The 27,968-nt window shown below is 45.1% G+C and overlaps 1 protein-coding gene across 17 annotated transcripts in view; it reads left to right on the forward strand.

Annotated features, from left to right (window-relative positions):
- The window catches only part of LOC121875936 (vinculin-like), a 133,088-nt gene that overhangs the window by 57,010 nt on the left and 48,110 nt on the right, over positions 1-27,968 (forward strand). For all 17 annotated transcript variants that reach the window (XM_042380703.1, XM_042380697.1, XM_042380689.1 and 14 more), the window contains exons 2-7: positions 7,719-7,826; positions 24,845-24,990; positions 25,527-25,722; positions 26,046-26,238; positions 26,906-27,057; positions 27,376-27,564. In XM_042380703.1, the coding sequence (XP_042236637.1) occupies positions 7,719-7,826; positions 24,845-24,990; positions 25,527-25,722; positions 26,046-26,238; positions 26,906-27,057; positions 27,376-27,564 (984 nt within the window). The remainder of the gene's footprint in view (positions 1-7,718; positions 7,827-24,844; positions 24,991-25,526; positions 25,723-26,045; positions 26,239-26,905; positions 27,058-27,375; positions 27,565-27,968) is intronic.

The raw sequence follows: 27,968 nt of genomic DNA on the forward strand, positions 1-27,968 counted from the left end.
ACTCCCTATCAATGGTTATCAGTTTTAAGAGCAAAGTTTATATTAGGATTAGCTGAGTAAGTCTTAGTTTGTATTACTTATTGTTTAGAGGTAAAACTATGGCGGTGTTTGGTAGTTGTAAAAGGATGTCCGCTTCTTAATGTACTAAGATATATTGAGTGAGGGTGAGCTATACACATTACTTCATTGGCAAAAGACAAGGAAGAATCGGTTTGGTGCATTTCCTTAATAACTGTTACTGTGGTATTGTGGGTACTAAGTAACTGGTCCACTAAGGTGACTATTATCCACAGTAGCCAATTAGTTTGGAGTTCGAACACTTTTTAATGGACTTGAAATACGTTTTAGTAGTTTTTCATCTAGGGATTTTAATTTCCTTAATATCTCATTTAGATAATCACTAATGTTTGTATACTGCACGCACCGAGGCTCGTGTGTGTGTGTGTGTGTGTGTGTGTGTGTGTGTGTGTGTGTGTGTGTGTGTGTGTGTGTGTGTGTGTGTGTGTGTGTGTGTGTGTGTGTGTGTGTGTGTGTGTGTGTGTGTGTGTGTGTGTGTGTGTGTGTGTGTGTGTGTGTGTGTGTGTGTGTGTGTGTGTGTGTGTGTGTGTGTGTGTGTGTGTGTGTGTGTGTGTGTGTGTGTGTGTGTGTGTGTGTGTGTGTGTGTGTGTGTGTGTGTGTGTGTGTGTGTGTGTGTGTGTGTGTGTGTGTGTGTGTGTGTGTGTGTGTGTGTGTGTGTGTGTGTGTGTGTGTGTGTGTGTGTGTGTGTGTGTGTGTGTGTGTGTGTGTGTGTGTGTGTGTGTGTGTGTGTGTGTGTGTGTGTGTGTGTGTGTGTGTGTGTGTGTGTGTGTGTGTGTGTGTGTGTGTGTGTGTGTGTGTGTGTGTGTGTGTGTGTGTGTGTGTGTGTGTGTGTGTGTGTGATATCCATTTTCTGATGATATATGTTTGTTGTTTCCTGTGTTAAAAGTTAAATATTCCTTGTGCAGAGCAAGAATGATAACAGCTAACCTATCACGAATTGGAGCACGTTCTTGACGACAAACTCTGTGTGTGGTAAATGATGTACCGCCAATTTAAAGTTTATTGTGCGGAGAGAAGAGAGAGGGCGGGGCGCAGGAGGGAAAGGTGCGAGCAGCGGGAGGGAAAAGTGTGAGCAGGAGGAGGGAAAGGTGTGGGCAGAGGACGATGGCGGCGTTGGTTGGCAGTGGTGGTAGCGTTGCTGTGGTGGGGGTCAGCAGGAGGCTAACAATGTCAGGGATGATATGCCTACCCTACCCTGCCCTTCCTGTACACCGTCACCGTAGTTGTCGTCACCATCGCTCCTGTCACATTAACAATTGAAATAGGCCCGCGACCTCTCCAGTATGTATGTCCTCCAGTTGAGAGTCGTCCGTCCCTATGCCGCCGCTGCTTCCTACTGTTGAGAGAGAGAGAGTCATCTAAACTACAATAAAAAAATAATATGTATGGTCACTGTAAACGCCTTAGTTAAGGACGTTCAGGTTACGGGCAAGTCGAAGGGAATGATTGAAACCCGTCTGTTGACGCATTCAATATTTATTGATGTGGTCAAAACCTGCAGAGGAGAAGGCGTTCATAATATTACAAGGTGATCCATCTGATACATAATTAGTTAGTCTCACACAATTTTATCTTAATTACAATTTATTAAACATACTGACATAACACAAAGTTCATAACTCTATTAATCTTAGCTTCGCTTCACTCTGCATTGTCTTATTACTCCAGGTTAGGCAGAAACGAGTAGGCGTAATTATTCAACAATATTTCAGTACCGAGGGGTATGTCATCACTTAGGCTGTACTTACAAGTGCGGGTCACTGCAGATCAGTATGGTGTTCCAAGAGAAAACAGTATTGCGTAAATCGTCCCAGCACAAATTCTCGGACAGAAGGCTGGTCTTCACAGCATCACTAGAGAGGGCGATCTGTCTCATGGAGGGGCGGGCAGCCACCGCCACCAGTCTAAGACAGTCCTTTCAGCAGAACCAGGACTTGTCTGTAAACACTTCTACATCTGGCGAGGTCACAGGTCGAAAGATTTAATGGCATCACACGCCAGCACTGTAGCTGAAGCCAGCGGCGATAACAGTCACTGTCACGGAGACATCCCCTCACCTGTTGACAAGTACAGTATACTACATCACCCCGTCCAGGTGGGGCCATGAGTGCAGCATCACGGTGTAGTGCAGGTGTGTGTGGGGGGGCAGGTGAGGCTTGTCAATTGTCATATTAAGTTACGAGCAAAGCCACAGGAAGGTGAGGGGACCATACCTACCCCAGTCAGATACTACCTTCTGGCCTGTTTTCATGTTGTTATTATCACACGAACCAGAGGACTCGTCTGGCTGTGTCGCGACAACCCAACTCACCCACCAGTAAAGCGCATTGAACGAATTTTCGATATTAACATTGTCGCAAATTCGCTAAACGTTCCTTAGAATACTGTGGTACTTTATATCTCTACCACTGAGGATAGGATTTGGCGGCCATATTTTCTTCATTAAATCTTGAAATTTTCCTAAAGAAAGTCAGCATTTTGATTGGACTATGATATAAATTCCGGATCGCCTGAAGATTAGCCCTTCAAGTTTATTTCACTTGATGATGAAACACACGCATATCTAACCTTCCCCCCCCCCTCCCCAGGTAGCGGTAAGGTGTTTAATTATCAAGTAAAATAAGCTGGAGGGGAGGGGGAGGGGTCAATTTCCAGGTGGTCCCACTTATGTGTTGAGAAATTTCCCTAGACAGCGACTGGCAGGGAACATGTACGACCATGTTCTCTCCCTCCATTACTGACACAATAAACAGACCTGAGACCACTAGTAAGAGACACCCACGTCGGCTACTGTTGAGTCTCTCTACTTGTACAAAAATATGTTTAGAATTAGTTGGTCTCTTGAGGGTATTTTTTAGGTAGAATTGTAGTAAATTACGGTATTTTTCTATCATTTAGGGATTTATAACAGTTTAGCAATTGAAGTGTTAAGAGAAGAGGCGGAGGTATTAATGGCTGCTTGTGTACCTTCCCTCACCCACTTACGTGTACACCCATTACGATATTTCCTGTGTTCAGAAAATTGATCCGTACATCTTCTCCATTGTAAAGGAGTGAAATCACGAAGATAAAATTACAAAGGACGCAACAAAAACAAGAGAAAAGTTTGTGAAGCAGTAAGTAGTGGTGACATGTGCCTCCAACAGAAGGCGCGCGGGTCGCCTGAGGATAGCGTCTAACTAACACGATTAAACTCTCGTTAAGTTGAACGTGTGCCTCTTATACCAACACTCTCACTGCCGCACAAAAACATTATCAACACTGCAAGAAACTTTAACACGTATCTGCCGTTTAATTTCCTACACCAACTTTATAATTTGAAAGAAATGTTCTCATCAGCAGCAGACCGGAAGTTATTCAGGTGGTATGAACACAGCGAGAATGGGGAGGGAAAGATTAGTAAAAAGAGTAATTCTTGGTGGGTGTTTGGAGGGAGAGAAGGGAGACCAAGAAGGAGTTGGAAGGAGGGGGTAAGGGACACACTAGAGGTGAAGGGGTGGTCCAGGAAGCAGCGGTGTGCGTGAAAGAAGTGAAACCTTGACGTCCAGTGATGATTGGTGCAGGACGTGCTGCCTGATGTGTGTGTGTAGCAAGAAGGGTAATTCAGATATGGGACCTTGTAGAATGAGAATACGATAGCAGAAGTTTGAGTAAGTTAATTTTGTTACTACGCTTCAGTTCAGAACTTATATAATGATGTAACGAATAAGGCTAATTGAGAAACAAGGTCTTTGAAGTTGCTTGTGGGTACCGCGTGTGTATTATGTGTACAGTAGGTGTTAGTGAGCATGATGCCTCCGTGCAGCAACACAGTACAGTAGCGTGGTGGAGGAACTTGTGGTGCCGGGGGGACTGCGGTTGAGGGGTGACTCCAGAACGTCTGTCAATGGGGACTGTGATGATATGGGGCAGCCGCAAGAAATCCGAGAGTGGTGGAGCGTTAGTCTTCCCTGAGAGAGAGAGAGAGAGAGAGAGAGAGAGAGAGACTTACCTTTACGAGTAAGAGACATTATCAGCCGCTTGATGTCGCGATCGAACCCGAGTTTTTCGTTCGTGATCATTACGCCTTTAACCTCCGCAATAGGGAACTGGCTTTCATCGCCATACTTCTTACTGAAGCAGGCAGTTGTTTGGTTTAGGTATTGTCACTTGGCCTCTCGAGACACTAGTCGTCAACAGAGTACCCAACCGTGGACGTCAGGACAGTCTACCAAAGGAATATGTCGAGGAAACTTCTCCAAGTCTTTCTGCATTTCACGGTACTCGCACACTTTAATTATTGTCTAGTACACACCCACGCTCTGCTGCCCACCGTCTGCCACCACGGTGTTGGATGCCACACCCCCACACCCTCCTGCTGTTGGATGCCACACCCCCACAACCTTCTGCTGTTGGATGCCACACCCCCACAACCTTCTGCTGTTGGATGCCACACCCCCACACCCTTCTGCTGTTAGATCCCACACCCCTACACCCTCCTGCTGTTGGATGCCACACTCCCACACTCCGTACTGTTGTATGGCACACCCCCACACCATCACCTCCCCACACAGTTACCCCTCATGTTGTGTGACAGTACTACAGATAACTCACTTCACCAATCTGAATGATAACCTACACCTTGGAATGAGTGTCGCAGGTTTCCTAAGGACTAATACTCACCATCCTACACATACAGAGCGTCATCAGTCTTCAGAAGCTTAGTACTGAATCATAACATCTTTCACACCTGGACTACAGTAGCCAGATAGTATTGAAATATTCCATTAACCCAACAAATAACACCTGTTTTGTTTACATTTTGACCTTGGTATCCCAACTATACATTGTGACGTATTTAAGAAGTTTTCCATAATATAAATCCTTAAATGTTTTGGAAAAGGAAGAGAAAAAAATTCCTTTACCCACGTCATTTCTCCCCTGAACTATAAGATATAAAATAACTGATATATATGAACGTAGTAACCTTCTACTGACCTTTCTTATCAAATCAAACTTAAATGCCAGCTTAAGTTAACGCTAAAGTGGCTACATTCAACATTATATAGAGTCACGGCCCTTTAAAAGTCTCTTAAACTTGACGCAGGAATGGTCTCATTATCCCCCACCTCCCCCCAGCCCCGCCACCACCTGTGAAGCTCTCCTCAGACCGTCGTCAACCTGGGGGGCCCCTACAGTGTCACATTGAGTGGATTGATTTAAGCTCTTAGTTGTTGTATATCTTGGCGCTGTGAAGATGGCAATTATTATGTTTATATTTATTAGTATTATTATTTTTTTTGGGGGGGGGGATTCTCTGAACTCTCAATTTTGTGTGTGTGTGTGTGTGTGTGTGTGTGTGTGTGTGTGTGTGTGTGTGTGTGTGTGTGTGTGTGTGTGTGTGTGTGTGTGTGTGTGTGTGTGTGTGTGTGTGTGTGTGTGTGTGTACTAAAAATACCTTGGTTTGTTTCCTGTGTAAACTGTGTTAATCAAGGAGAAACATTTGATATTAAACGAGTAAATGAATTTGGGATAATTTTCCTGTTGTCTCACCAGTGTTGACCTTTGCCACTGTTTGTTCTCTGCTCTCGTCAGGCCTGTGAACACCTGCTCTGGCCCCTCTCCCCCTCCGTCCCTCCCTCATGTTGAGAAGTGACCTGGTGTGGCACTCCCTCCCTCAGGATCAGTGTAAGCACCTGGCACCACCACTATTCTGGGTAGTGTTTGTTGTTGCTTCCTCTCTCACCCCTTCTCTCCCCCTCCCTCTCTCCTCTCCCCCTTTTACTATTCTTTTTTCTCTACCCTCATTTTATCTCCCCTCTCATCTCCCTCGTTTTCTCCTTTCACCTTATATTCTACAGTATCTTTCTTCACTTCCTGCATCCTCCACTATTGAGAGATGCTCCCTCATTATGGCGTCGTGTGGAGGCGTGTGTCGTGTTGCTGAGTCGACCTGTGTTGTTGCTGCCTGGAGAGAGAGAGAGAGAGAGAGAGAGAGAGAGAGAGAGAGAGAGAGAGAGAGGCCACACCATCACCTGTGTGGGAAAAAGTTTCACCGTTATTATATTCTCTAAGATAGTTGACACGGCTCTCTCTCTCTCTCTCTCTCTCTCTCTCTCTCTCTCTCACACACACACACACACACACACACACACACACACGTCTCTCAAAACTTTCTCTCCGGCGTTATAACTATTTTTTTTTTATAAATCTTTTTCTTACTTTTTTTTTGTTCCTCTAAATTACTTTTGAGATTTTCGGTGCAGTTTCGAAGGCAATTTTGTAGCTGTCTTTTTTTTCGTGCGATAGATTGAGTGAGTCAATTACGTTCCTACATATATTTATTTACATTATTATCGTCTCGGGTTGGTGGGAATCTTCGGGGCTTCGTTTTTTAGTTAGATTTGTTTACTTGTGAAAATTCATTACTAAATTCTTCATCTTGTGTGGTGAAGTGGGTGGTGGTGGTGGTGGTGGTGGTGGTGGTGGTGGTGGTGGTGGTGGTGGTGTGTGTGGTGAAGTAAGTGGTGGTGAGATGAAGGACACATAAAGTTTAGTATGAAGAACGAAGATCACCCCCCTCCCCTTCTGGAACATTCCTCTCACTCGTCTTGTTGCTCGTTGAGGTTTCTGTGCTTGATGGTTGGCCGAGAGTGGGTGTGATTTGTTTGACTCTGTGTGTGTGCTGACGACAAAAGATGAGGTGAGGTAACGGAGGTGAGGCATGAGGTGTCAGGGAGGTGAGGCATGAGGTACCGGGGAGGTGAGAGGTGAGGCATGAGGTGTCAGGGAGGTGAGGTAACGGAGGTGAGGCATGAGGTGTCAGGGAGGTGAGGCATGACGTACCGGGGAGGTGAGAGGTGAGGCATGAGGTGTCAGGGAGGTGAGGTAACGGAGGTAGTTGTAGGGGATAATGTGGTGCAGAGAGGAAGGTGAGGAGGAGGTTAGCTGTGGCGGCCTTGACTCACCCGTGGTAAAGGAGGAAGCACGGGAGGGGGTGGAGAAGGAGGAAGTGAACTGTCCATCACTTCTGTCACGCTGTTATTGCTTGATGCTTCAGAACTCGTGACTCCTATGGTGGTTCTGTTGTCGCCTTACCTCCCGGAACCACTCTTGTTGTCGCCAAAACCTGTAAGCGTTACCACATTCACCTCCTCACCCTCCCACTCCTGCTGCTACGGCGGGAGTGATGCGTGTTGGGTGGTTGTTGAGGCTGTGTTGTACCATCGAGGGTATACACTTACTGGTGAGGAGTCGAGTATTAAACCATGAGAGCTGTAGTGGAAACGTGTGAGACCATGAGAGCCTATGGAGGACGGTGATAGGTGTAATGTGGAGGTCCTGTACTGTACCTGTGTCCGGCGTGCGTCACACACACCTGCCTTTCCTCACACCGTTTATACTTATTAATGTTGTGTTTAAACGTTACAGGTGAATGTCCTGTTACACTATATATTTACACTATATATTTCTGTTACTGTAAAGTTGGACACTATTTTCTGCCCAGGATATTTCTGTATGTGTGGGTGCATGTAGCGGTGGTTATCAGGTAAGTTAACAACAACGAAGTCTATTTAAGTTAGTTGAGTGAAAACGACAACTAGCTTCCTGTTGTCAGTATCATGGTAATGATTGTAACAGATGACTCTTATTTGTTTCAGGTGTCGCGGCTGGTGATCCTGCACGAGGAGGCCGAAGATGGCAATGCCATGCCCGACCTGGAGAAGCCAGTCATGGCTGTCTCCAAGGCCGTCGTCAACCTGGTCAAGGTAAGTAATCGCCCAGGACTGGTTTTTCCTACAGGTTTCTGAATGTTATTGTGTACACCTTGTACCCAGCGAGGCCTTATTCCCCACGAGAGAAGTTTGTTAGATAAAGGAAGACTTACAGGCAGTCAGATAACCAGACGATAACACGGAAGGTTTAATGAAAAGATTAAGCGGTGCTACTGTCTGGTCTGGTTAGTTCCCGGGAGCAACCAGTCAAGCCGTTGCTATGTTGCTACAGCTTGATGTGAGGTCGTTAGGTGTGGAAAACTAGATCCACTGACTAGTGAGGCCCACTGCAGCGAGGGGCGTCTGTGATGTGTGAGTCTCGTGTTCCTCCACCGAGCCGAGGATAAGGAAACGGCGAGGGCAGATAGAGAGAGCAGTGAGTGAAGGTGGGAGGGGCCTGAGAGAGGTGGATTTAAGAGCAGGGGAGAGGAGAGGAGGGGTAGGGACAAGGGGGGATGAGCAGGAAAGAGAGGACGAGAGTAAACGGAGGGGATAGAGACAAAGGAAAAGTAGAAGCAGTAGACTATAGAGTAAAGTAGAGCAGAGTGATGGAGGAAGGATGAGCCAAAGAAGGGTCGTACAAACAGAGGTCACCAAGAAGGGCGGGAGGAGTTCAGCGAGGTGATGTTTAAGGGTTTAGGTGAGGCGAGTGAGGCGGGCCAGACACTGCGGGAGGAGGGACGGACGGAGGGTGGGTGGGTGGGTGGGTGCTGCCGTTGCCGCCACTGCCATCGTCGTCACCCAGACAACACACGCCCACATAGCTGGCACCGCTCACACTATCTGGCCCACGTGTTGACCACCCCTGTTGATCACACACACACACACACACACACCATAATAAGCTTCCACAATCTAGTATAAGATAATAAATGTAAAAATATCGAAATCATTAAAATCCCACAGTATTTTATCTCCTCCTACAGTGGGATTTCAATGTACTAATTATCTACATAGTTATACATAATTTCTTCACATACAACGTGATATACACACGAATTCATACAATCAAATGTATCAGAATAGTTACCTTACACGTGAACAACAAACTAATAATAGCTACGTTATACATTATGAAGAACTGTATTCTGAATAATATTTCGTAAATAATTTGTGTAAAGTTAAGAATTTTGGTGTATCTATATTTTGATGGAAGGTTTGACAGGTGACAGATCCGGGTGTCTAATGCTATGTTGAAATGTTGTGAAGCTGCGGTGCCTGGAGCAGGCTGGTGTGGGGTGAGGGAGTGCTGGTGGGAGGGAGGCAGGGAGAGGGGTGTTGGTGTGGGGTGGGAGGGGGGTGAGGGAGTGCCAGTGGGGTGAGGGAGGCTGGTGTGGGGTGTGTTGGTGTGGGGTGAGGGAGCAGCAGTGTGGGTGAGGGAGCAGTGGGGTGAGGGAATGCTGGTGTGTGGGTGAGGGAGTGTTGGTGCAGGTGGGAGGAGTGCTGGTGTGGGTGAAGGAGTACAGTGGGTGAGGGAGGTTGGTGTGGGGTGGGGGAGGTTATGTGGGTGAGGGAGCGTGGGGAGGGAGTGTTACAGGAGTGAGGGAGTAAGCTGGTGTGGGAGGAGGGGAGCAGGTGGGGTGTGAGGGGAGGTTGGTGTGGGTGAGGGAGTGCTGAGCCAGTGTGAGGGAGGCAGGTGGGTGAGGGAGTGAGCAGGTGGGTGGGAGGGGAGGTTGGTGTGGAGGGAGGGGAGGGCAGGTGGGGTGAGGGAGTGTTGTGTGGGTGGAGGAGCAGCAGGGAGTGAGGGAGTGCTGTGGTGTGGGTGAGGGAGTGTTGGAGGTGAGGGAGGGAGGGTGGAGGGAGGTTGGTGGAGGGAGGGAGGCCAGTGTGGAGGAGGGAGTGTTGGTGGGTGGGAGGGAGTGTGGGTGAGGGAGTGTTGGTGTGTGAGTGAGGAGTGTTGGTGTAATGGACAGCTGTGGGAAGAGCCCTTATCCTCTCTCTCTCTTGAACACCTTCACTTTTCTCCCATTGGATCACACGTAGGCTGTCGTGACATGGTGTGGCTGGGGGTGTGACCAGGGATGTGACGCTGTATGTGGTGTGACCGGGGGGTGCACCAGGGATGTGGACGTTGCATGGTGTGGCCGGGGTGACCAGGGATGTGACGTAATGTGGTGTGACCGGGGTGTAATTCAGATGACGCTGTATGTGCAGGTGACCGGGGTGTGACCAGGATGTGACGCTGTATGTGGTGTGACCGGGGGTGTGACCAGGGATGTGACGCTGTATGTGGTGTGACCGGGGGTGTGACCAGGGATGTGACGCTGTATGTGGTGTGACCGGGGGTGTGACCAGATGACGCTGTGGTGCACCAGGATGTGACGCTGCATGTGGTGCGACCCAGATGACGCTGTATGTGGTGTGACCGGGGGTGTGACCAGGGATGTGACGCTGTATGTGGTGTGACCGGGGATGTATGTGGTGTGATTAGGGGTGTGACACGGGTAGTATTAGGGACGCTCGTTGTGACAGAAGTAATATACAGTATATAAAGGTAGATAGTTCAGTATTAATTGCTTACCACAGTGTTCTCGCCAAGCATAACACAGCAACGTTAGGGGATAGATGAATGTATAGTCGTTCATTAAGGACCTAACGCCTTCCCCTAACATACTTCTAAGTAGGATAAGTAACTAAAGTAAGTATAGTAGTAAGTGGTGTAGGGAAGACAGTGGGGCGGTTCACGGGTTGAGGAGCGACCAGGAAGCCGTAGTGTAAACATGTAGCGGCCATCACTGCTTACCTCACTTGTATTTTAGTGTCCAGTGGCGGCGACTCATGGCTGGCATTGTTTCTACTGTGTATTATAGGTGTTTGTTTATCGTTCCAAGATGTCTATAGGTACTGCTGGAGACAATAATGAGGAACAGGAACAGTAAAGTCAGACAGAAGATCTTAGAATGTGTGCTGGAGTGATTACAGTAAGCAGAGATGAGAGCAGACTGTCACAGGGGGAGGGCGGTTGTGGTGTTTTATCCCAGCGAGGTAAACACAGGGACGGACGCCCCTCTTAGTTTGCCCTCGTCTCACGTTACGACTCTCCACTCACTTTTTTTTTTGGTTATTAATTTTTTCCTGTGATAGAGTTTCATATGTGAGATATTAATGTGAGGTCATAAGGGAGGGAAGGTATGGCAGCTCATGGGGGGGCGTCATGGTGTACCTCTGGTGGGTAAGTTAGAGGATGTGTGTCAGTGTAGAGGAGGGGGAGGGGTCAGTGTAGAGGAAGGGGAGGTGTGTCAGTGTAGAGGAGGGAGGTGTGTGTGTCAAAGTGTAGAGGAGGGGGAGGTGTAAAAATAGTGTAGAGAGGAGGGGGGAGGTGTGTCAGTGTAGAGGAGGGGGAGGTGTGTCAGTGTAGAGGAGGGGAGGTGTGTCAGTGTAGAGGAGGGGGAGGTGTGTCAGTGTAGAGGAGGGGAGGTGTGTCAGTGTAGAGGAGAGGGGGAGGTGTCAGTGTAGAGGAGGGGAGGTGTGTCAGTGTAGAGGAGGGGGAGGTGTGTCAGTGTAGAGGAGGGGGAGGTGTGTCAGTGTAGAGGAGGGGGGAGGTGTGTCAGTGTAGAGGAGGGGAGGTGTGTGTCAGTGTAGAGTGAGGGGAGGTGTGTGTCAGTGTAGAGGAGGGGAGGTGTGTCAGTGTAGAGGAGGGGGAGGTGTCAGTGTAGAGGAGGGGGAGGTGTGTCAGTGTAGAGGAGGGCGAGGTAAAATAGTGGGAGAGGAGGGGGGAGGTGTGTCAGCAGAGGAGGGGAGGTGTGTCAGTGTAGAGGAGGGGAGGTGTGTGTCAGTGTAGAGGAGGGAGGTGTGTGTCAGTGTAGAGGAGGGGGGAGGTGTGTGTCAGTGTAGAGGGAGGGGAGGTCAGTGCAGAGGAGGGCGAGGTGTGTCAGTGGAGAGGAGGGCGAGGTGTGTCAGTGTAGAGGAGGCTGAGGTGTGTGTCAGTGTAGAGGAGGGGAGGTGTGTCAGTGTAGAGGAGGGGGGAGGTGTGTCAGTGTAGAGGAGGGGAGGTGTGTCAGTGTAGAGGAGGGGAGGTGTGTCAGTAGAGGAGGGGAAAAGCGATGAAGCCCACACAATTTATCACACACACCACACTACACTTCCCACAACCTACCACACCCCCAACACCCACCACACCCCCCAACACCCACCACACCCCCCAACACCTATCACACACCCCCAACACCTACCACCCCCTCCCAACACCCACCACACCACTCCATGAGGGGGTGACTGGTACTGTGGTGCGCCTCCCGGGTCATTAGGGTGAACCATCTTCCCGGTACTTGCTTATGTTAACCCCACGGTCCACCCTCACCGTGTATCGTCGACTCCACCACCACCCACCTCACTCCACCCACCCACCCACCTCGCCGACCCACCCACTCATCTCCACCCACCCACCTCGCCGATCTCCTACCCACTCACTCAGTACTCCCACTCACCCACCCCTTCCTGTTCACTTGTTGCTTTGTTATTGAGGAGAAGTTGTAGTTGTGTGAGTGTTCATCAGGTGGGTCAAGATGGTTATTGGTGAGGTGGAAAACGGAAATAGTTACAGAAAATAGTCACATCAATTTTGGCTCGGGAAAAGGTAAAAAAGTCTCATTTTGCTGTGACTTTTCTGTGGTCAGGTTAGGTCAGGTTGACTTAGTTTGGCGAAGCAATGCAGATGGGACCAAGCGTTATAGTAGACATGAGGATGAAACCTGAAGCCGCTACTCGGATGTCCTGGAGCCGCCACTGGATGTCCTGGAGCGCCACTGGATGTGTCCTGGAGCCTGCACTGATATCCTGGAGCTGCCACTGGATATCCTGGAGCTGCCACTGGATGTCCTGGAGTCGCCACTTGATGTCCTGAGCTGCCACTGAAAATCCTGGAGGCCACCACAGATTCTGGAGCCGCTACTTGATGTCCTGGAGCTGCCACTGATATCCTGGAGCCGCCACTCGATGTCCTGAGCCGCCACTGGATGTCCTGGAGCCTGCACTGATATCCTGGAGCTGCCACTGGATATCCTGAGCCGCCACTGGATGTCCTGGAGTCGCCACTTGATGTCCTGGAGCCGCCACTGAAAACTCTGGAGGCCACCATTGGATGTCCTGGAGCCGCCACTTGAGGTCCTGAGTCGCCACTGATATCCTGGAGCTGCCACTGGATATCCTGGAGCCGCTACTGGATATCCTGGAGCTGCCACTGGATATCCTGGAGCTGCCACTGGATGTCCTGGAGCCGCCACTGGATATCCTGAGCTACTGGATATCGTTAATAACTCCACTTGGGCACACACGGACTTACCTCCACAAGGCTGGCTGGGGAGTCCGATAATCATGATTTTATGTTATCATTATTGAGAGTTGTGGCTCCTTGACCGTCCTGTGGGGCGGTGGAACTTTGCGGCTCTCTTTAGTCTTAGTTGTTAAGGGAAAATAAACAGTATTTTCCCGGTTGTCTGCCTAAAGGGGTTTGTGGTGCAAGATATGGGTAAGAACCAGCTGTGATACAAGCCTTGGGGGAATGGGGGGTGACGTGAGGGAAGATAGAGGAAGGGGGGGGGAGGAGGAGGAGGGAGGGGAGATGGGAGCACTAGAAGGAAGTAAGGGGTGAAGGTGGGAATAAGTGGGGGGGTGAGAGGGAGGGGGGTAGGGAGTACATTCATTATCCCGTAATTATTTTGTGAGTTCCACAGGAGGGGGTGAGGGGTGTCCTTGTTGCCTCATCTCCCCTTCCGCAACTCCCCACCCTCCCTCCACCCTCTCCCTCCCTCTCCCCCTCTCTCCCTCCCTCTCCCTCCTCCCTCTCCCTCTCCCCTCTCTCCATCCACTTGACACGACCTCACCCACTCGCCTTGATGTTTACTCCTTCCTTCACCTGTACATTCTTATCTGTTACACATGTACACTACCTACTACACCTGTACACTTCACCTGTTACACCCCTTTAAGGAGTCTTACAATGGTAGACTAGGTAGTTGAATAAGTGTAAACACAGATAGGCCTATGTGGTGGGTGGCAGGTAGCGTGGTAGGCGAGACTTTCTTCGTGGTGGTGAGAGGATAATGTGGCGTGATGTCATGAGGGCGTGTTGGGTGCTCGGCTGGTCACACCTCCGCCCGCCCTCACCATCACTGTCAATAAAGGCGTCAAGTGGGATGACTGGCTAAATGGCAGTAATCCCCGAGCGGGTGTTGTGGTCACGCCTAATGCACTAATACTCTCGTTAACACCTCCAGCCTTAGTGTCCTCTGCTCCTACACCCATCTGTCACCCTCAACACCCCATTCACGCTCCCTCACCACTTAGGCTAATACCGCGTCACGTTTTATTGTTGTCAGGTTGTGTCTGGCCTATTTTTTTTTTTTCCATATTCCTTTTTTTTTTGTCTTATATTGTATGTCAGTTGTTAGTAGAGGTCAGCTGGTAATACTACACAGTTGTTCATATCTTCTATAGCTCCATGTCCTCCCTCACAGGCGGTTTACTAACAATTACTAAACAATGGAACAAAAAAAATTATTATAGGAACTTTAGAATAGTAACGTGGTTTTTTTTTTAGGGCGAATTCGCAAGTCAACCCAGAGATGTTTGAGGCTTACACATAACATTAGTACAGGTTGTTTAACGAATTGGACCTATCAGAGCGTGGCTGACGTTTTGTCCTTAACCGTGTCGGAAAAGATATAGAGTGTGCTGGCAGCCTTCCGTGGCCAATATCTCACCGACGCCGTAGTATCTAGTAAATAATTCAGTCGTATTGATGGTTCTCGGGCAGTAATGGTTGAACTTTTATTTCCAAGACGCATCCAAACCTCTGAAACATGGTCTGATGGGGGGCTTATGGGTAGGCAGGTGGCGCGAACAGTTCTCCCTCCCACATACTATAATACGACCGCTTCCCTTCCTCATAGTCAACAGTATATCGATGAATATTCGCCACACTCTCTCTCTCTCTCTGGTAACTCGTAAGAAAAATTATCAGGGATTATTTCTCAATTTGGAATAATAATAATAATGCTACGATGGCTTTGCACAACCTAAAATTGGTGTTATTTGCAATGTGTGGGAGGAGGAGGAGGGCAGGGAGATAGGCGCCACTCTACCACTGATATAATTAATCGGCCGTACAATCCCAAATTATATGAGTAATTTCTCTTACACAAAAAACCCAACAACTATTTAATTAGGTGGAACAAGTTAAGGACCAAGGAATACTGCCATTTTATGAGAAAAGGTGTGAGAAAATGTCCCACCTGAGTAGTAAGATAATCAATTAAGGTGCAGCTGCGTGTCTCTCTCTCTCTCTCTCACGTACGCCATAGCTGTGTTGGTAATGTGACGTAATTATTGCATTATAATCTTACAGGAAACATCATCAATTCCTCTCTATCTTCTTTCAATTTAATCTTCTTTCGGAACACCTGAAGACTCTACACCATAGTTTATTTCACCCGCAGATTAACCACTCTAACCCACACTAACCTAGAACCTAACGTTAACCTAGAGCCTAACGTTAACCTAACCTAACGCTAACCTAACCTCCCACATATAGTTTTAGGGTAGTTAATCAATTGGTAAAATAAACTGAGGTGGAAATTCTTCAGGTGTCCCGGGCGAGAAACCAACTCAAAAATCATACGAGAATCAACCATTTACCTGACCTTTGAAACACCACCTGTCAGGATATCGACCTGCACGATGTATTATTTGGGATGCTGACTCTCCTCCCTCATGGGCCCTGGAGAAGGTCAGAGGTTAAGGTCAGTGCTGTCAACAGTCAAGGATATCACTTCACCGCCCGGAGTAACTTGACAGCCCATAAACAAGTTCCTCTGTGTCTTGTGTGTAGGTGTTGGCAGCCGATGACACCTCTTCGATACCCTGTCAACGAGTCAAGTGCTTGCATCCGTATTTTATTATCTCAATCGAATCACCTTTATGACCTAACCTAACCCAACCCCCTCAGGTAGCGTCATGGCGGTAAATCTGCAGGTAAAATAAATTGGGAGGGGGGGGGAGGGGGCATAGAAATTCACAATAGGGTCACGTCCCGACCCACCTCTTATTACATCCCAACCCACCTTTATCTCCCTGCCCAGCCTTTACGTCCCAACCCACCTCTACCTACCAGCCCACCTCTACCTCCCAACCCACCTCTACCTCCCAACCCACCTCTACCTACCAGCCCACCTCTACCTCCCAACCCACCTCTACCTCCCAACCCACCTCTACCTACCAGCCCACCTCTACCTCCCAGCCCACCTCTGCCTACCAGCTCACCTCTACCTCCCAGCCCACCTTTACCTCCCAGCCCACCTTACGTCCCAACCCACCTCACCTCCCAGCCCACCTTTACCTCCCAGCCCACCTTACGTCCTAAATCCACCTTTACCTCCTCCCAACCCACCTCTACTCTACTCAGCCCACCTCTACCTCCCAGCCCACCTCTGCCTACCAGCCACCTCTACCTACCAGCCCACCTTACCTCCCTGCCTCACCTTTTACGTCTCAACCCACCTCTTTAATTGTCGTAAATTACTTGGTGTTCTTTCAGCTACGACAGTTGTAGGCGTCTCGGTCAGACTTCGCAATCTTTGTTCCAGGTCTCAGTGTCTTCTTGCTCTCTCTCTCTCTCTCTCTCTCTCTCTCTCTCTCTCTCTCTCTCTCTCTCTCTCTCTCTCTCTCTCCATGTCACTTCCCTTGGCACTCCTTTCTTCCATCCTTCCTTCCTTCCTTCCTTCCTTCCTTCCTTCCTCAGACCACTTCACTCTCAAAGTATTACGCCCTAAGAAACGAAACTGACGGGAGGAGAAAAAAAGAAAACTTACAAATCATGTCATAAAAATAATCGAAGAAGGAAAGAAGAAGAAGATAAATGACGCAAACATTTTATCTTTATCGTCTAATCACTTCACACTGGATGTCTCACCTGGGCCTCTTGTTCCCTTATCTTTCTTGGGCAGTTACGTTCACCAGTCTTATCGTTATCAATGGGCTTCGTGTTGTTTTCTTCCGGGAGGTGAGGGAAGCTTGGGGGGAGGGAGGGGGGGGGAGCTGGTGACCTGACACACTACAACACTTGAAAGATGTTGATTGAATTATGACAACAGTAATAATAATAACAACAGACCGTCTACGTGAATAAGTTATAATTTCACTCATAACCACTTGTCCAGGATGTGAACTTTTAAAGAGTTAAGATTTATTTTTCCTCTTAAGTTCGTAAATGTGCGCTTTAATGCAGGCAGATGACTCATTCACATCCGGGAAGTGATGAACGTGACCCCTACCTCCACACTCTCCTACGTTACTCACTTCCTGTTGCTCACTCACTACATCTGCCACCACTTCCTCTCCGTTGTGTTGTATCCTCACATCACCGGTACCTGAGAACCTCGAGGTATCTTGTAGGAGGTGGCTGTTGGTGAGGCTGTACTGTAGGTGATGGATGGGTTCGTGTAGAGGGGAAGTAGTGTCTGTTGTAGGGTGGGTTGGGGGGGGTGTTATTACGTGTTGATGAGGTTAAAGTGTTGGTTACAGGAATAAATTAATGTTTGTAGGTTGAGCGACGTCTTGGTGGTGAGGGAGTATGTATAAGTACTGTGTTCTCTGTTGGTGTGGATATACGGTAATAACACGTTAAATCAATGGGGATTCACTTTATAGAATTGCTAGCCATAGACACCTCCTCTCTCTCTACCTTCATGGCTGAGGGAGTGATGGGTGACTGAGACAAAATGGTTTCATTGTCACCGTGCGCCTGGTTAGCAGAAGGTGGGCGTGGCTGGTCTGGACGCAACACTTCCGAGGGGGCGGGGGTGATGCCACGTGGAGAATGTGAGGTAGAAGCCGGGAGCCACGCGCACTCTCTGTTGTCACCCATGCGGTCGCCCCTACTAGTACCACTATTGATGCTGCTATAACTTACTAGTGTAATCGTTTGGTTTGATCTGTTCCTTCATCTGTCTGTCTGTTTAAGCTATATCCTCTACAATTTTCATTCTGGCTTTTAAGAAAATTATGCATCTGGAACTAAGTATAGAACAGACTCAGATTTAGGGTTTTTTTTCAGATTTATTCCTGCACTTGGCGAGGTGTAGAGTATTACTACCAGCCAAAAGGAAAACATGAAAAGTTTGTGCTTGCCTTCGTAGATGTAGGTGATGCTTGAGCGGAGATGTCTGAAGGGCCTTTGTTAACAGTGGCAAGTTACAGAGGGTGAAGGAGTGAAATCTTTTTATATGTTTATCTGTTAAGAAAAAAAGCTCAGTAGGTCGATATTAACGTCAGGTTCCAGGGCTGTGTATAAGAGGTGTGATCAGGAAGGGGCGGCTGGAGGGAGACCTGTAGGTGTTGGTTCAGGACATAGAGGGAAGATTAGGGGAGCTGAGACGCCTTAGTGTTATGGATATCCAGGGTGTAGTCTCGTAAGCACAGTCAGTTGAGTCCGAGGTAGATTTTCTTTATGTTAACGACCTCGTAGTAATGGTGCGGTGTGTGGCTGTCCTTGGTTTTAAGATTCGTCCGATATTGATGGTAGACCCGCACTGTAAGAGTTGTTCATCCGTGTTGACGAGCAGGGCGAGCGAGGGTGGCTGCTCTGTCTTCTTCATGGGTTGTTTCTTTGGAGAGACGATCAACAGTGTCACAGGCAGTAATACTTACGTGGGGGAAGGGAAGTAATGGTAACTTGACGTGTGACAATGACGACAAGGTTTGGTGCACATGGGGCAGTGATCAAAGTAAAAGTCGTCGATGAAGGTAACCCCTCCAGCATGACTCTGTTATTAACCGATCATTACGTAATTAACGGGTTAAAAGATTTCAACATTTTCCACCGACTTGCTTGCAACCATATTTCTCCATTGACCACAAGGTGAAAGATCAATGGAAGTTAACACTCTAGCGTCCAAATTTTGATCTGAACTTTACGAATATGTTATAACTGAGAGGGACAGTCGTACTCTGGTTCTATTTTACTATTTTATAAGGTTTTACCGTCAGTATTGGTTTACCGTACTGATGATGTGAGTCTTATAACCACTACAGCCCAGATCACACCCCACTGTTTTGTCCACTAGCTACTGCATCAACTCATTAGTCCTCTGTCATGGGAGTGTCCAGCCCCCTGACAGGTGGCGGTCTTTGTGGCCGTCAGTCCCCCTGCCCTCATGTCACTGTGAGTCACGCGACGCCTCTCAAACCTGTCAACCACCTGTGTTGTATTTCAATATAAATAATGAGCTTGGCGAGAACCCAGAAAATATCACCTGTGACATTTAACACAACACCCCGATAAACTCAAAGTATTACTGGTCATGCCTGCAAAAACACGATGATGATGTGGTCTTACATATTACCAGATCACCTGTAATTAGCTGTTACTGTCGGCACAAATACAGTGAAAAGTAAAACTATAATAATTAATATATTTACCTGGCACTGTTAGAATAATAAAATGCGGAGAGAGAGAGAGAAAAAAAATCACTAGTGGATATATTTCAAGTGATAACCTCCTCTTGGTCCTTAAAAGTAGGATAAACAAATGTAAGAAGTGAAATATATGGACCATTAGCGTCAGGTGTGAGGGTCGAAGTTTAGGCAGCGAGAGATATATTGAGAGCAAACTAGACACCAACACTACTGCTTCACGGGAGGAGGGGGGGGGGGGTATTATTTCGTAGCATCTTTTAAAAGGTCCAAAAAACTCATTAAGGTTATTGAAGACTTTTTTTTATTCTGTACTGTTAACAGGTGTGTACAAGTGATTATGTACCGTTAACGGGTGCTTGTAATTGTGCACTCATAACAGATGCTTGTAATTCAATATTGTTAACGGGTTCTTGTGATTCAGTATACTGTTAACGGGAACTTGTAATTACATCCACCATTTTCTAGCTACTGTTAACTTTCTCATCACTCCCTGTTAACGGGTTACTTGTCTTTCCTATGCTGTCCTGTACTGTACTCTTTTTTTTCCGTTATGTAATTTTTGAAAGGCATCTGTACCTGTATTTAGGCAGATTTCCTACCTTCTCATTCCCTGTGTGTGTGGGGGGGGAGGAAGAAAATTCCCTCATTTGCCGTGTTTGCACATTTTCTTAGTCCGCTACCTGAGTTTGTAGACTAATTATGGTCCACACACGGGAGAGCTGAGCCAGGTGTTGTGCGCATTTACGCATTTTAGTCTTACTGCTGAAAATACGCTAATGCAGAATCGCCAGATGACTGTCATTAACGAACAAATAAAGCGTATAACGGACTCGGTTCTTATTTCAGGATTAAGCGCCAAAAATATGATGCTGTGACTGGTGAAAATAAGTACATGGGAGTCGTGGTTGACTTGCTCATCCCGGGGAACAAAGCAAAACATATTCAGCAAATTAAGGGACCACCTGCAAGTCTTCTCACACCTGGTAACAATGGAGACTCAGGAATGTGTTGTTTATCTACGTGTGGGAGAGGGTTCAGCGGAGTAAAATAATTAAGAGTTGACAGATTGATGGACGATAGACACCAGACAGCCTAAGGTGATGACATTAACCCTCCGGCCCTTTACTGGTAACAAGCTATTAACCAAGAAAATGATCGTCCTCGTCTCTACCAATTACATCAGCAAGAGCGAGAACCGTGTTTTGACTGACTCGCTCGTCCCAAAGACCCTCGTGATGACTGTCTCGTTCCTCAGCCCGCCGCTCGCCACTTACTTCACGAGGGGATTAGCATTATTTTTAGGGCTTAAAGGTAATATTAATTAAGGGTAGAGAGTCATAAACAAGGATTTATCGGAGAAGTACAGGTTAAGTGGGTGAGCGAGTTGATGGGAGATTACTGAGTGGTGAATACTGAGAGGCCAGACTGGGATCCCTCTCTAAGGCGTGTTGGTGTGCAGGTGTAAATAAATAACTATCTACTATGTCGTCACAGTTACTTACAACTTTATTTACAGAATTGATAATGTCTTCGTGTATAACTTAGTCGGATATACATGAAGTATACAGTAGTAAATCAGTCTAGTAACACCTATTAATACACAGCTACATAGTACATTATGTTTATATTTGGTTAAACAGAAGAATACAGAAACTGTTTCAGAGATAGGATCAGTAATTACGACTTTGTGGTCATCGGTTTATGGGTTGGGGGCAGGAGGGAGGCTGCCTTAACGCTGGCTCTCATCATTAGGGAAAATAATAATCTTTAAGAACAAGTCCACTGTGGGAAGGTAGAGTTTAGTTGTATAATAAGTTCTTAATATTAAAGCTAATGTTTCATACAGACAAAAGATATAATTATACAGTAGCTATGTGCTTAAATGTCGTATTGGTAATGACTAAAATAGTTAATTACTTGTACAGGGTAATTACAATCCAGACTATGGAGTGGGTGATACAGGAGCAGCACCGCCTCACGTGAGCTAAGGCCGTCCTCTGACCACCTATTTTAAGTGTCAGGTGTAACACTGGAGCCCCCCCTCCCCAGGGCGGTGACGTCACCATCACCCTCTTGTATAAATTCTTTCTTTCTTGGGAACTAAGATGACCAAGAAAACTCTCTACTATATATTTTGGAAACTGATTTTTCTGCCCATTATAGCAAAAAAGTTTGTTAGTTGACCTTTTTTTTATGAATATTTGTACTGAAATAGACAGCAGAAAGGTACTGTTACCTCGGGTTGACCAGGCATGACCATTGTTCCATTCTTCATCAATATTTGAAAACAATCGTGGGTGGATGTGAAGAGTCGGGGGTAGTAATGAAGGGGGGGGCAGGTCGTTATGACGGCCTGTATACCTCCACTCTGGGGCAGCATGAGGTGGTGGTGTGTTCGCGGGGTGTGTGAGGGCAAGTGGTGGTGTGAGGCAGGTGGTGGTGTGAGGCAGGTGGTGGTGGAGGGCAGGTGGTGGTGGAGGTGGCAGGAGGTGGTGGTGGAGGTGTGGTGGGTGGTGGTGGTGGTGTGGGGCAGGTGGTGGTGGAGGTGTGATGCAGGTGGTGGTGGTGGTGTGAGGCAGGTGGTGGTGTGAGGCGGGTGGTGGTGGTGGTGTGGGGCAGGTGGTGGTGTGAGGCAGGTGGTGGTGTGAGGCAGGTGGTGGTGGAGGTGTGAGGCAGGTGGTGGTGGTGGACTGGCGTGCGGTAGGGGCGTGTGAGCTGCTATTCGGATATGATTATTATATGACCCATTTTTATATATTTTTTAACCTTAGTCAGATAGTGTTCGCACGTGTATGTATGTGTGTACTATATATATATATATATATATATATATATATATATATATATATATATATATATATATATATATATATATATATATATATATATATATATATATATATATATATATGCGTGTGTGTGTGTGTGTGTTTGTGTATGAGAGCACCTACATCCTGACTTGTTTATAGTAATATTAATAATTCGCTGTTCTCAGTATAGGCAGTGTGTGTACTGAGGGTGGTGTGGAGAGGGGGGAGGGGTAGACTCCACTTTGGTTAAATGGTTCACATGTTTACTAAGTTACCTGCTTGTAGTTGTGTATACTTAAGCTTACATGCTAGTCATACCAACAACAGAGAATTACTGTATTAAATCTGCATATAATTATCTCATCACCAGATAAAACTCATTCTTGCCAAGTTTTGAAAGTGGATCCAGGGGGAAACACTGCCTTTAGGGACGAGGGCAACATTCTGGTTACATTACTTTAGGTATCAGATCCTTATTGTTATTTTTCACATTTGTGTATGTGTGTCTTCTTGGTAATAATCCACACAATGTCTTAGGGAGTTAAATCTGTGTAATTATTGTGAATCAGGTACACACCAGGTGCTTGACACTTGTTTATCAGTCACACGCCAGGGAGAGGAGACGGGTAGGGAGAGAGAAAGGGGGGGGGGGTTATGTGGTGGTGAGGTAGCCCTCTTAGATAGCAATACACTTAAGCAGTTTTCTTCACCGTGTGTTATTTTGAAATCAACTCAACATGAAACTATACACTTGAGGTATCCGGGATATACACCCTTGTAAATATTTCTATAAACACTTTATTGCTTGGCACAGTGTGTGTGTGTGTGTGGAGGGAAGGTGGGTGTGGTTCAGTGGATGTACGGTACAGGTGGGTGTGTCCTTGGGGAGAGTGTACAGTACAGGTGTAGATGGGGAGTAGGTGTGTGTGGGGGGGGTGGGGTAGGGGGGGGGGGCGGGCTTCACGCTGGCCAAGTCAACCACCTCGTACTATATTTAGCGTCTCTCTACCTGCCTGTCATGCCGCCTGCCAACTAGCCTTATTACTCTGCTGTTGTCTAGATTTAATTACTTTGTGTTGACTAATGAATAAGGGATCGAAACCTAACTTGGCCCACAGCTACTTAAAATTAGAGCCAAGCTAATTTAACATTGTAGTTTATATTCAGGCTACCATTGGTCTAATTAAGAGTCATTACAGTGTATTTACCAAAGTGTTGTACTGTAGTCTGTTGGTAATGTGTTACGAAACTGTAAACCTTGTTATTATACGGTATTATTCTCTCAATAACATTGTAATCGTGATTTATCTTGTTATATTGGTCATTTTGGTGTTATATTGGTCATCCTGGTGTTATATTGGTCATCCCGGTGTTATATTGGTCATCCTGGTGTTATATTGGTCATCCCGGTGTTATATTGGTCATCCTGGTGTTATATTGGTCATCCGGGTGTTATATTGGTCATTCTGGTGTTATATAGGTCATCCCGGTGTTATATTGGTCATCCTGGTGTTATATTGGTCATTCTGGTGTTATATTGGTCATTCTGGTGTTATATTGGTCATCCTGGTGTTATATTGGTCATCCTGGTGTTATATTGGTCACCCTGGTGTTATATTGGTCACCCTGGTGTTATATTGGTCACCCGGTGTTATATTGGTCATCCGGGTGTTATATTGGTCATCGGTGTTATATTGTCATCCTGGTGGTGTTATATTGGTCATCCTGGTGTTATATTGGTCATTCTGGTGTTATATTGGTCATTCTGGTGTTATATTGGTCATCCTGGTGTTATATTGGTCATTCTGGTGTTATATTGGTCATCCTGGTGTTATATTGGTCATTCTGGTGTTATATTGGTCATTCTGGTGTTATATTGGTCATTCTGGTGTTATATTGGTCATCCTGGTGTTATATTGGTCATCCGGGTGTTATATTGGTCATTCTGGTGTTATATTGGTCATTCTGGTGTTATATTGGTCATTCTGGTGTTATATTGGTCATCCCGGTGTTATATTGGTCATCCTGGTGTTATATTGGTCATCCTGGTGTTATATTGGTCATCCCGGTGTTATATTGGTCATCCTGGTGTTATATTGGTCATCCTGGTGTTATATTGGTCATTCTGGTATATTGGTCATTGGTCATTCTGGTGTTATATTGGTCATGGTGTTATATTGGTCACCGGGTGTTATATATTGGTCATCCGGTGTTATATATTGGTCATCCGGGTGTTATATTGGTGGTCATCCTGGTGTTATATTGGTCATCCTGGTATTGGTCATATATTGGTCATCCAGTGTTATATTGGTCATCCAGGGTGTTATATTGTCATCCGGGTGTTATATTGGTCATCCTGGTGTTATATTGGTCATCAGGGTGTTATGGTGGTCATATATATTGGTCATCCTGGTGTTATATTGGTCATCTGGGTGTTATATTGGTCATCTGGGTGTTATATTGGTCATCCTGGTGTTATATTGGTCATCCAGGTGTGATATTGGTCGTCATGGTGTGATATTAGTTATTTTGATGCCATACTCCAAGTGCTATATTGGTTGTCTTGATGCCATATTGGTCAACCTGATGGCCACTATGGTAGTGATCTATTTCATGCGGTCCTCATGATGCCATATTAGTTATTCAGGTCCCATTTGTTTATTTTGGTGCCACATTGTTCATCATATTGATAACTTTCATCATTATTATAGTAATGCAACCGTGGGCCCACTTCAGATTATTATAGATCCACCTTGTTTATTATGATACTTTATTGAATTTGTTTTCCAGGTTGGCCGGGAGACGATCAACAGCAGCGATGACCCCATCCTGAAGCAAGACATGCCCGCTGCACTCCACCGCGTTGAAAGTGCTGCCAAACTGTTAGAAGAAGCTTCTTCATTACTAAAAGCTGACCCTTACTCACAGCCTGCTAGGTGAGCCAATTAATCACACATATAATTACTGAGTTAAATTTACAGTCTTTCCTTTACTATTCAGAGGAATTGCAGTGTTATAGTCTGTTTTTTAACAATAATATAATGGAAATTTAGATACTGACATTATTATTTTTATACAAGGTCCTGTAATTATTTTGCAAACAATTATCAGGCCTATTTTTTTTTTTAAATTAGGTCACTGCAATAATCACACATGTCCGTCGGTCTGGGTATTTTTTAAGGTTTTCATTTTCTTAAAGAACCTTGTGTCCTTTAGAGATTTTTTTTTGCTGTTTTTACATTTTGTGTAGATTTAACCTACAGTATCCTGAGACTCTGAGCACCTATTATGGCACTCTTATATATAGTAACAAGCATTATAGTAACTGTATAGTATTCAGTGTTGTATATTTTCTTCTGCACTGTTTAGTAATGTGATTTTTATTTAAGATAAAGCTGTACTCCTGTACTGTCCATGCATTATGATTCTGTCTGCAATGTTGAAATTTGAATCTACTCTTTTACTCTTGCAGAAAGAAACTGATAGAAGGAGCCCGAGGTATCTTACAGGGAACTTCTGCTTTGTTGTTATGCTTTGATGAGTCAGAAGTTCGTAAGATCATCCGAGAGTGTAAGAAAGTCTTGGACTACCTAGCGGTAGCAGAGGTTATTGAAACTATGGAAGATTTGGTCCAGTTTGTTAAAGATCTTTCCCCATGCCTTACCAGAGTAAGTCCATAGAATTAAGTTTAGACTTTAAATTTGCAAAGATGTTTAATAAAATGTTTTTGACTTCAATACTCAACTAGTGCACAGAATGTGAGACTTAGCACTGTACAGTACAGTATCATCATTTGAATGACTTGCCCAAAAACATTTTAGTCTTTAATTATCGGTAAATAATTTGTGTTCTAATGAAGTATTTAAGAATCTCAATACAGTATAGGTATGATCTAAAGCAAGATATTTAATGTTTTCCAATAGAATTAATAAAATTTAATGTCAGCCAGCATGATTGCTCTACACTGTTCACTACAATTGGTTCTCTCCAGGTTTCCCGTGATGTAGATGGTCGCCAGCAAGAGTTGACACACCAAGTTCACCGTGAAATCTTAATGAGGTGTTTAGAAGGTGTAAAGACTCTATCTCCCATCCTTATTTGCTCTATGAAAATCTTCATCCAGATTTTCCACCAAGGTGGAAAGGGTATTGAGGAAGCCGCTGAAAACAGGAATTATTTATCTGGTAAGTCTTACATGTCCTTCAATTTTGTCATTCATTTTAGAAACTATTGTAGCAAGATGTTAGATATAAAACGATTCATAAACAGTCACAGGTTGTAGACTTGATATTAATGGTGACAGTTATTACTATTAGCATTATATCACTCAAGAAGGTGTAATATTGATATGTTACCAGTGTACTGTACTGTTTTGGCCAAGACATAAAGAACGTAGAGTGTTCATTTTCATATGCTTCCAACTATTGTCTTTACTGTATCATTTAAAAAAATAAAATATATATATATATATATATATATATATATATATATATATATATATATATATATATATATATATATATATATATATATATATATATATATATATATATATATATATATATATATATATATATATATATATATATATATATATATATATATACACAGTACATATATATATATATATCTGAACTAACCATTCCTTTGATTATTTAGTTCAAGCTTTCTCACAGAGTAAGGAATGGCATAATTTATTCAGTTTACCTGTAGACAGACTGCTTCACTGTCATTGTCATATTATACAGTACAGTATTCCTGCATCAGCTTTTAAGTGGAACTGCAGTATTTTGTTTCATATAAATTTTTGGAGTAAAGTTGATTTTTTAAATATTAAATATTGTTTCCTAGGGAGGATGACAGATGAGATCAATGAGATTATACGTGTGTTACAACTGACAACATATGATGAAGAGGAGTGGGATGCTGACAACCTGACCGTCATGAAGAAAGTTCTTAATGCCATTGATGGCAAAGCGCAAGCTGCACATGACTGGCTTCAGGTAAATAGGAGATAGGAATAATTGTAGGATTTTTCTACGTATAAGTAAATTTTCTTTGGTTAAAACAGATTTTTATGATTATGTATTGAACATACATAATGATATAGATAACACATACTGTATTTCAGGGTATGAGTTGTAAAAAGTTATCAAGTGAAATGCTCAGATTTTAAACATTTGATATCCAAATTGTGAACAGCAGTCCCATGTTAAACCTAGCATGTGTTCAAGTGTCTTGGTTTTAATGTTTGAACTTCGTCATCATCCATTGCTGCGTAAAAAAATTCTAAGTTATTATGAAGAATTTCTCTGCAACAGGACCCAACTGCTCTGCGTGGTGGCATTGGAGAAAAGTCCCTTCGTCAGATTTTATCCCAGGCTGGAAAGGTAGCGGATAGATCATTACCACCAGATCGTGATGCCATCAGGAAGCTGTCAGGAGATATTTCCTCAATGACTGATGCTCTGTGTGAACTACGGCAGGATGGCAAGGGAACCACACCACAGGTATGAAGTTCTGGTACTGTAGTATTATGCATGGTAGTGTAATATTAGAAGCTTTAGCAAAAAAAAAAAATAGTCAGTCTCTCTACCTATTGTCATTACTTCTCTCTCTAATATCTCTGTTTGGTGGATCAAGGGATATAGAAACTTCAAAAAAGAGAGGAAGTATGGTAATGAGATCATTGGTGCTAGATAAGTATAGGAAGTGACAAATAAGGACAAGGACAACAAATAGAAATGTCCACACATTAAAATACTGTATATACCATCTTTTATCCTTAACTTTGTATAAACAAAATACAAAGTTTTCCCATTGGCAAATTTAACAAATAAGTGAGCTAAGCTTCTTATAGACACCTTGTCCATTCTTAAAGGGAGTATAACAAAAGAAAAGTATTTATATGTAT

The sequence above is a fragment of the Homarus americanus genome, unplaced genomic scaffold (genome assembly GCF_018991925.1).
Source record: "Homarus americanus isolate GMGI-L3 unplaced genomic scaffold, GMGI_Hamer_2.0 scaffold3384, whole genome shotgun sequence".
In the NCBI taxonomy this organism is placed as follows: domain Eukaryota; kingdom Metazoa; phylum Arthropoda; class Malacostraca; order Decapoda; family Nephropidae; genus Homarus; species Homarus americanus.